General features: G+C 45.5%; 1 protein-coding gene across 1 annotated transcript; it reads left to right on the forward strand.

Annotated features, from left to right (window-relative positions):
* The first annotated feature begins 9,524 nt into the window (after positions 1-9,524).
* On the forward strand, positions 9,525-10,037 carry LOC136503435 (secreted RxLR effector protein 161-like). Its single transcript, XM_066498517.1, has 2 exons — positions 9,525-9,810; positions 9,919-10,037. Exons 1-2 carry the CDS (start codon positions 9,525-9,527, stop codon positions 10,035-10,037), a joined length of 405 nt encoding a protein of 134 aa, XP_066354614.1.
* The last annotated feature ends 514 nt before the right edge of the window (positions 10,038-10,551 follow it).

The raw sequence follows: 10,551 nt of genomic DNA on the forward strand, positions 1-10,551 counted from the left end.
GAAAGGGAGAATAGTGGATTATGGAGTTAGGGGGAGGCTTAAGTCCATAATACCACTTGGGGACATTTGCATGGGCAAGATAAGTTTTCAAAGTTTTTCACAAGTGATATCTTTTTTATTCATTTAAACTTACCTATGCATTGCATTCTAGCAAGTAGATATTTTTTAAATTTTGCATCTATTATTATTTGTTTGCTTTGGTCATGTTGTCATCAATCACCAAAAAGGGGGAGATTATAAGGAAAATGGACCCTAGGCCCATTTACTTTGGAATTTGGTGTTTGATGATCAACACAACCAAATTGGACTAATGTGTTTTCTAGTGTTTATTTTAGAGTTCAATAGGATGCAACATGGACTTGGATCAACTTTGGAATAGAAGAAAATGATCAACACTCAAGAAGTGAAGCAAGGAGTCCAAGACACAAAGATGTCGAAGCCCGAACAAAGCCACGTGAAAAAACAGAAGCAAACCGTGGTTGAGTGGGCACCACCCTAGGGGTGGCGATGCCACCAGAGAAGGGCTACAGTAGCTAGAAAAGAGGTAGGCACCGGACGTTACTGTGTGCAGCGCCCCTAGGGTTGCGATGCACCGAACAGGGGGTGGCAGTGCCATCACCCTAATTTTCCAGAGAGCAGCCGAAATGAGTTGGGGCACCGAACATGCTATGGCGGTGCACCGCCCTACCCATGGCGGTGACCATGTGTCCCAATGGTTGGCCTATCAGTGAGCAACATTTTGTCCATGTGGCGGTCACCGCCCTGTCCGGTGACCTCGCAGAGAAGAGGATCTCAGTCACAATGGCTAGTTTCGACTTGGAGCTTATAAATAGACCTCACAACCGGCCATTTGAGCAGTGGAGAGCTGAGGAAACATACCAAGGGTGTTGATGCACTATTTTAGTGATCTCCAATTGCATAGTGCTTAGTGATTCATTAGGTGATTAGCATTTTGCAAAGTGCTTAGGTTGATTAGACCACCGCTGATGCGCTTGCTCTAGGTTTAGGCCTATTGTTTAGTGAGGTTTGTACACCTCTTTTCGCTTGTTGCTTGCATGCACCATTGTTGTACATTGGAGGGGCTTGTAGTCTTGCAAGATCACACCAATCGTGTTTGTGGTGTGGCCGCCACCATGTACCGAGGGAACAAGGCCCACGGCGGTTTGGCCGGAAGCTTGATAGTGAAGACATCGGGGAGTGGTCTGGGAGAGGCTTGCCGAAAGGCACACCAGAGACCCACTTGCGTGTGGGGAAGGCCCGAGGCTATTCATGGAGTTACCCGACTAGGAGCTTGGCCCTTGTGAGGGATTCCTTGCGAGGGACTCCAACGAGGACTAGGGGGAAGCTTGAGCGCTTCTCGATACCTCGGTAAAAATACCAGAGTCACCGACGGGAGCTTGCATCTCTACCTCATTTTTACCTTCCACATTTACATTATTACCTAGGTTGTGTGCTTTACTTTCCTAGCTTAGTTGATAGGGTTGGAACCTATGTTGCAAGACTCTTTTGCGGTAGAGATAGCAACACATTAGCAAAACTGTAGTTGCACATTTAGATAGATTACTTTCTTGCATAGGTTTTGCTAAGGTGGACATAGAGGCCATAGTTTGAAGTAGAATTTTAAAGCTGCCTAATTCACCCCCCCCCCCCTCTTAGACGTCACGGCCCCTTACACCTCCATAGCGTCATGCTCAAACTAGGATTCAATTTGAACCTAGTGAATCTGATCATGAAATGTGTGGAGAATGTTAGGCTTTCAGTGAGGGTGAATGGAAATCTGTCTAACACCTTTTCTCTAACCCGAGGAATTATACAAGGTGATCCGATGTCTCCCTATTTATTTCTCCTATGCGATGAAGGGTTATCGAGTTTGCTGAAATTTTGGGGCCCCAATTTCTAGCAAAAGGTGTTCGGGTGGGGATCCATGCTCCCTGGGTCTCCCACTTGCTGTTTGCAAATGACTGCCTAGTTTTCACTCAAGCAAGTGATAGTGGAGGGCGACGTCTTGTAGGCATTCTTGACTCCTACCAGAATGGCTCTGGTTAGATGGTGAACCTTGCTAAGAGTGCGATCTTTTTTAGCACAAATTGTGACGATACTATGAAGGTGGAGATGAAACTCACTATAGGCATTACTACAGAAGCTTTGGGGGAGAAGTGCCTTGGGCTCCCTACTGCGGTGGGACATAGTACCATGGAGGCCTTTGAACTGATCCCGACTAAGATATGGGGTCTAGTAGGAGGCTGGAGTGAGAAGTGTCTTAGCAGCGCGGCCAAGGAAGTTCTAATTAAATCGGTGGCTCAGGCAGTTGCCACTTATCCAATGAGTTATTTTATCATCTCGGCCAAACATTAAAGAAAATTACATCAACTATATCGAATTATAGGTGGGGAGGAGCAGCTGAAAGTAGAGCCATTCATTAGAGAAGATGGCAGAAACTCACTATGCCAAAGTGCCATGGTGGTATGGGGTTTCAGGATGTTAAGCAATTTAATGTTGCAATGCTTGGCAAGCAAGGCTGGCATCTTATGATGTCCCTGGACTCTCTTTGTGCATGTGTGCTCAAGGGCTAGTACTACCCTAATGGGGATTTTCTCTTAGCCAAAAATAAGAGGAATTCCTCTCATACTTGGCGTGCACTCTTGACGGAAAAAAAGGCTATACAATGAGGCCTGATTCGCTGCATAGGTGATGGGGTTACAATGAATATTTGGCAGGACTGGTGGATCCCGGGAGCTATTGGTGGTAGACCATTTGCCCAAAACCTGGCGCCTCGGTCGTGCACATTAGCGAGCTGTTATCTGTGGATGGCTAGAACTAGGATGAAGGGGCTCTTGCTGATAACTTGCTCTACATGGATGCCCAAGCAGTAAAAAGGATACCGCTAGGGTGACATCGGGAAAACATGTGGGCTTGGTCGGCTGAACGTCATGGCCTGTACACGGTGCAATCAGCCTACCCTGCTAATTGAACAAGAGGCTCAGGAGAGGGACCATGGCGAGCGGTGGGGCATCACACTTGGCATTAATGGATGACCTACACTAGAAAAAAAACTATGGGGATGCAAAGTCCCACCAAAAGTCAGGATGTTCTGGTGGCGGGTCTCTCATGATTTTATCCCGTGCTGTGAGAACCTCCATCGATGACATATTGAACTAGCGGGGACCCACATTTTTTGTGGAGCGGAGGATGAGACTACCTTTCATGCCTTGACAAAGTGTTCTTTTGCCCTCAGTTTTTGGGACAGACTGAGATGACTTATGGGGATTAAACTTCCTCATTTATGTCCTCGGTCTTGGACGAGACACTTGCTGGAGAATTCACACTGCAAGGAGGAAGATAGAGGAGTAATTCTTTGTGGGATGTGGACAATATGGACTAGCAGGAACGACCAAAAATATGGGAAGACACCGATTGATCCACGATTGGCAATAGACTGGGCCGTGGAGGCCAGTTTTTAGCTTGTAGCGGTGTGCCCTTCGGGGAAGATCAACGTGATATGATCCACTTCATATCATCACGTGATCATATTGGTTCATCGATCTTGACTTCACTTGCTCTTCACCGTTGCCTCGGTCCATCGGCGCCAAGTCATCACTCAACTTGCCCTTCACACTTGCAACCAGTCCATCGAGCCAAGTCATGTCTTCATCTTCTCCACCTTGATCACATGACTCAATGTCATGTCTCATGTGCAATGAGCTCCTTCATCATCACATGTTTGAGCTTTGCAACATCTCCGAGCCATTTCCACCTCCATGGCATATGTTGCTCACACACATGTACCTGTGGACTAATCACCTATGTATCTCACATAAACACAATTAGTCCACCTAGGGTTGTCACTCAATTACCAAAACCAAACAAGGACCTTTCAGCAGGTCATCTATATTGAAGAATTTGTGAAGGAACTTCATTAGTAGTGCCTCATTTTGAGTCCTCAAATTAAGAGCCCCAAGACCCCCTCTGATTTTGATCTGCACACTATGGGCCATGCTGCAGAAGATGGCTTTTTGGAGCATATGTCTGATCCTCTCCAAAGACAATGCCTCCTATACTTGTCAATTTGTTCCAAAACTATGTCTTGAAGCTTGAAGGTGCACATTGCAAAGGTGGGCATAGCTGTTATCATAGAGTTGGTTAATTGAAGCCTGCCAGCCTGATTAAGAAAAGAGGATGTAGCTATGAGTCTTCTCTCATATTTGGTTACCATAGGTGAGAAGTCAATGATTTTAGGCTTCTGTAATCCCAGGGGAAGGCCAAGATAGGTAAAGGGTAGACTTCCTTTCTGTCAATTGAAGGTCCTTGCTAAATGATCAAGTCTGTCCTCTGAGATGTTAATGGGGACCATCATAGACTTGTTGTAATTCACTTTTAAGCCAGTTGAGGTACCAAAGGATTGCAATAGGCCTTTGAGGACAAGGAGCTGAGGTGCTGAAGCCTGCATGATGATGAGGGTATCATCTGCATATTGAAGTACTGGGAAATTAGATGAGTAATTCAGTTCAATTGGGAGGTTAATAAGCCCTCTTTCTTTGGCCTTGTTAAGAATGGACTGAAGAAGATCAGCTGCCAAGACAAATAGGAGGGGGGAAAGAGGGTCTCCTTGTCTTACACCTCTTCTGCAGTGGACTATTTTGCCAGGTACACCATTAAGTAGAATAGATGAAGTCCCTGAACCAAAGATTGATCTGATCCAATTCTGCTATCTCAGTCCAAAACCTTTCTTTATCATGATCTGTAGGATAGCTTCATGTTCTACTTTATCGAAGGCCTTCTCAAAGTCTAGTTTTAGAATGACTAGCTCTTTCTTTAATTTGTGACAGATGTGAAGATACTCAAGTGCCCATGCCAAATAGTCCTGTATGGTTCTTTTCTTGATAAAACCATACTGATTCTTGTGAAGAAGCTGAGAAATCATAGATTGTAACCTGTTTGCTAGGAGTTTTGTAATGATCTTCATCGAGGAATTGAGGAGAGAAATTGGTCTAAATCATTTACCCTTGAAGCTCCATCAACCCTGGGGATGAGGGTAATAAAACAAGTATTGATGATTCTAGTACAAAGATTGCCATGTTGGAAGGACCTACAAATGTCATAGAAGTCTGGGGCAAGGATAGTCCAACATTTCTATATAAACTCATTATTGAACCCATCTAGTCCAGGTGATTTATCAGATGGCAACTCAGCAATAATTCCATTAATCTCATCAGCAGATAAGTCATCTTCCAAGGCACTTAGGTCAGGGTGAGAGGTAAGCAAGTCATCCAAGTTGAAAGCCATTCCCATAAATTCTGTAACTCCCAATCTCTGTTTAAAAGACTCCTAGATGAGTCCTGCTTTTTTATTATGTTCAGAAACAGGAAGATTGTTGTCATTGAGAAGGGAAGAGATTGTGTTTCTTCTGTGCCTAACAGTGGCATGAGCAGGAAAAAGTTTAGTTCCTACATCCCCCTCTCTGACCCAAGTTGCTTTGCTTCTTTGCTTCCAATAAACTTTCTGCATCTTGAGTACAAGATGTTTCTGAAATTCCATTCCTGGATAGTTAGGTCCCTGAGCAATTCCATAGTCTCCATGAGATAAATAAGAGATTAAACTTGTTTGATAAGTTTACTGAGAGAGGAGAGATTGGAGCTCCAAACTCTCAGTACACTTCTAAGATTTTTTAATTTGGCTGTTATCCTTTTAGCATGATCCTGAAGATGGGTGGGGGTTGACCATGCTTGCTGAACAATGTTTTTGAAGTTCTCATGCTGCAACCAATAATTTTCACATCGAATCTTTTTTGCAGCTGGAATTGCAGTACTAATCTCAATGGAGCAGGGCCAGTGATCAAAAGTTTCCATAATGAGGGATTTGGCTACTGTATTGGGGTAATTCAATGTCCGGCTTGGTGAAGAAAAGAACCAATCCAGTCTTTCCAGTAACAGCTCAGCCTGCTTGTTTGTCCATGTATAATGTCTGCCTAGCAGAGGGATTTCCACCAGATCAAGAACACTGATGGCCTCATTGAATAAAAACATCTCCTGGACATCAGCTCCCTCTTCTTCCTATCTTTAGGTCTTTTGATGAGATTGAAATCTCCAATCACAAGCCAATCCAAGTCATCAGGCAATTGAATGTTTTTGAACCAGTCGAGGAAATCTCTTTTTCCTTGGTAGGTGCAAGGGGCATAAACTGTTGGAGTATCTAGTTAGCTTCATTAAGCTTGGAGGTAAAATTAATGGAAACTGCAAACTCATTTTGGAAAGCAAGGTCCCCTTTGAACAAATTGCCTTGCCAGACTAAAAAAATTCCCCCAGATGCACCAGTGGAGGGAAGGAAGTGGAAGCTGTCAAAGTTTTGGGGACAGAATTTTCTGATGACCTAAAGGTCAAAAGATTGCCTTTTAGTTTCTTGGAGACACAGGATGTTGTATATGCTTTCCTGAACTTTATCCCTGATGGAATTCCATTTTTTATCATAATTTAGGCCTCTGATATTCCAACATAGAACCTTCCATAAGCGCTTATTATTCATAAAACCGAACGAAGAAAGAAGAAACAAGGCAAGATGAAAACTAGTCTCATCTTAACACAGAAAGCAACAGCAAAGTAACTTAAAACTAACCAGATCCAACTAAAAGAAAGGTAACCAAAGTTTAGTCAGTTACACTAGAACACAGGCCATAGGGCCACAGCATACAAAATGAGAAGAAAATAAACTGAGCCCATCAGGTTCCTAGAGACAAAAGTCCAAGTGCATAGCTCCTCAGTTATCAGCTTTATCCTTGTTGTCTTCATTCTTCTTACTCTTGGTGTTGTCATTCTTCTTGTGCTTGAGGGTGCTAGCAGCCTTCTTCTTGGTGCCCACAGCTCCTACTGCCTTCTTTTTCATCAGGTTGTCTTCAGAAAGAAGTTCCGGGTCAATCTGAGCAAGTTCACTTCCTAGATTCCTAATTACAGAGGTAGGAATGATTGGAGGCTTACTGGTGCAGCCAAGACAATTTGCTTTCCCACAAGAAGTCTATTTGAAACCTTTGTTTCTAATCTTCAGCCTGGTACTTCTCCTGACATCAGAATCGACTAAGACTTCCCTAGCCCTGGCCTTCCTGGAGCTGCTTTGCTTCTTTGGGGATTTTGATGATGGACTATCTAGGTTGAGGTCCCAATAATCATCCTGATCCTCCTGCATAGGGTGATCATCATCTTCAAGATCTTCCTCTTCAACTGAAATAGGCTTCTAAGATGACAGGTGAGAGCAACACTGTTCAGAAGAGGAGGTGCACACTTTTGGAATGGTCAGAGCAGAAGTTGGGCCATGTTGCTGAAGGAGATTACTCAGGCCCACTTGCAAAAATTCCTTGGCCTAGGAAAAGTGAGATGGGCTCTGAAGGAGGGAGATAAAAAAGTTGGCCCAAGATTTTGGGACTTCAACAGTGATAGCAGCCTTCATCTATTGAACAGACATGTCTCCTAAAGCAAGCTTTGGGTTCTGGAGAACAAACTGTTGGTGAATAGAGTTATCTTCAAACAATTGCATTCTATCAATCTGGAGATCTTGATCAACTGGCAACCCCAAGAGGTGGGGATCTTGACCTTGCAATTCTTCATCACCCATTAGTTCCACTTCAGCATCCTCCATCAGCAGATCATTAGGGAACCCTTGAGGCAGGACTAATTCCGGATTTTCAACAGGGGCCTGCATAGGCACGATAACGGGTTCAGGAGGGTCGGGCAGTGATGTGCTGCTCAACTTCAACATTCATGAGGTCCTAGTCAAGCTCTTGATCTTAGATAGGAGCAGCAGCAGGAGGTGGGTGAATGATCACTTCCACAGGATCCTCCATGTCAGGCTCCTCATTGAGGTCAGGAAGAGGGGCAGGCTGCTGAATATTCATAGCTCCTTACAACTGTTGTCTGATTGTTGATAATTCGTCAGGCCAATTGTTCCAGTTAGAAGGCTGGTCAAGTGCCTGTTGCATTGCTGGAGGTTGCTGTCCATGTTGCCCATGCTCAGGTGGGTCCTGTGCCTAATTCTGAAAGGGCTTAGGTCCCTGCTGTCCAAGACCAAAGAAGTCGTATGGAACCTGATCAAAGTTCTAGGCGTTTACTGGTACCTGGTCCTCATCCTGTGGTCCTGCCCCCAAAAGTTCTTGCTGCACGACTTCACATTGGATAGTCCAAGAATCCCCTTCCATGCCTTCAGTTTCAGAAAAGACAATAAAATGAGGAACAGACTCTAGATCAACAACTCTAGCCTTTACCAACAGTCTTGTTTTGTGCTCAGGGTCACTGTGCCATGAAAGCATTCTACCAAAGGGGCCCAAAGCAACATCAATGTACTCTTCTTCAACATAATCAAATGGGAAACTTAAGAGCAACAGCCAAACCTCACAGTTAAAGTAGATTCTCCTCCAGTTACGCGCTTGTTATGTCTAACAAACCAATGGACACATTCCCAAACTGATGGGGTCTATTCAGAACAAGAGTGTCCCTATCATGAACTCTAGCAAACTTAATCAATGCCTGACCCAAGTGGCTACGTTGGATGGAAAGAATCTGCACTCTCGCTTGATCCGCAAAAAAATCATCTAGCATTGCTCTGACATTCTAGAAGTTAAGAACAATACTCGGAAGAGGCTGGATCGTTGCAATGGCCCACTCTTCGTTTCTTGGAATTGGCCTGGAGCCTGCCATTGCTCGTACCATGAACTTTCGATTGTCCACATGCTGAAGATGCATTCCGTGAGGGATGAATGGTGCAGGATCAGCACGCTGGAAGGCCAAGCGGTGGCACTGAGGAGGCAGCGGCAATGGAGGTGAGCTGGGTTTTCTTGGCGCACAGTTGAACCTGATGAAATAAGAAGAGGGGAGCCGGAAGCTGAAGGGGCCAGGCTTAGTTGCAAATTGGGTGATCCTTGCTCTAGGTCTTGCTCGTTGACTGTCAAGTGGGCGCCCATGAGGATGGGCCCGCTTGTCATAGACTTTTGAGGTAAATTCCATGGCACTGTGATGTGAGTAATAGGGATGCCGCAAGCTATAAATGAGAGGCGGCCCAATGCGCGAACGACTCAAAAACGGGCGGCTTGCTCGGGCCAGGCCCATGAGGGACATTGAAGGTGTTGGGCTGCTCGAGGATAGCTTTTCCATTTGCTAGCATAGTAACTACATCAGGTTAGCTGCCGCCCTGCCTTCTAACTGGGCAATTGACCATGATATGTCCCCAATGCAGGCATGCACGACACTTAATGGGAGCCCTGCAGAAGCGCAGCTCATGAGCATTGGTCAGACAACTGGAGCAAATCCTAGAAGATGTCATCAAGGAAGGATACGCTGACTCCGGCCTGGACCTTTGTCCAAAATTTGAAATAAGCGAGTGACTCTGGTCCCAACTGTCTGTCTGGGACAGCCCCGGGAATGGTCCAAGAACCGAGGTTACCGGATGAAGAACAAACGGAGCTCGGTTAGACATGCTAGGAATCGTACCTCTGCTTTTGAATCGTACCTCTGCTTTTGAAAGACTGGAGTTTCCTTCCCCTGGCAATGGTACGATTCAAAAGCAGAGGTACGATTCTGAAACTGTTGGGCTATTCTGACAGTGATCATGCTGGTGACCTTGAGAAGAGGAAGAGCACCTCAGGAATTCTGTTTTTCTTGAATGACAATGTGGTCACTTGGACTTCTCAGAAGCAAAGAGTTGTCTCTCTATCTAGTTGTGAGGCTGAGTACATTGCTGTAGCCTCGGCAGCATGTCAAGGTGTCTGGTTAAGCAGGCTCATTGCAGATTTGACAGGAGAGAAAATTCAGAAGTTCAAGTTGTTGATGGACAGTAAGTCGGCACTCGAGTTGAGCAAAAACCCAGTCTATCATGAATGAAGCAAACACATTGACACACGGTATCATTATATCAGAGAGTGTGTTAGTGATGGTATTGCAGAGGTTCAACACATCAGCACTGACAGACAGTTAGCAGATGTTCTGACGAAGCCGTTGGGGAGAGTCAAGTTCATCGAAATGCGTCAGAGGCTGGGTGTCATCAGTGTCTGTCACGATTAGGGGGTGAAATGTTGGAGCTTAAACCTCTATAATCGTGTCAGAGTTCTTGTATCCATGTTTAGGTGCATTAGCTTTGTTCATTAGGTGCATGAACATGTTTTTGTAACTACGTAGAATCGCGGGCAGGGGTGAAGACTTGCACACCACTGCGCCGTGACCGCAATCAGGAGGCTCACTCCGCCACGGGCTGTTCGCCGTGCTTGTCGCGTGGACGTTCGCAAATGACGGCGTATCACGCAGCAACAACCTGTGGCGGGGATGTCGGTCGAGCCGGTATAAATATCAATGAAAATGCATCTGGTGAGGCTGCGCCATTAGCAGCTAACCAACTCGCTGTGTATCGCGCTCTGCGTCTCGTTCACGTGTTCTTGCGTGCGGCGACCGCGCACCGCCGGGCATCGCCATCACCTGAGTGATTCCAAGGACGGCGAGCCGCCGATCCTTACAGAGACCCTGTAGCGCCATGGAGCTTGGAGCTTTGGTGCATGCATGTGAAGATGCCCTGCTCTCTTTG

The sequence above is a fragment of the Miscanthus floridulus genome, chromosome 14 (genome assembly GCF_019320115.1).
Source record: "Miscanthus floridulus cultivar M001 chromosome 14, ASM1932011v1, whole genome shotgun sequence".
In the NCBI taxonomy this organism is placed as follows: Eukaryota; Viridiplantae; Streptophyta; class Magnoliopsida; order Poales; family Poaceae; genus Miscanthus; species Miscanthus floridulus.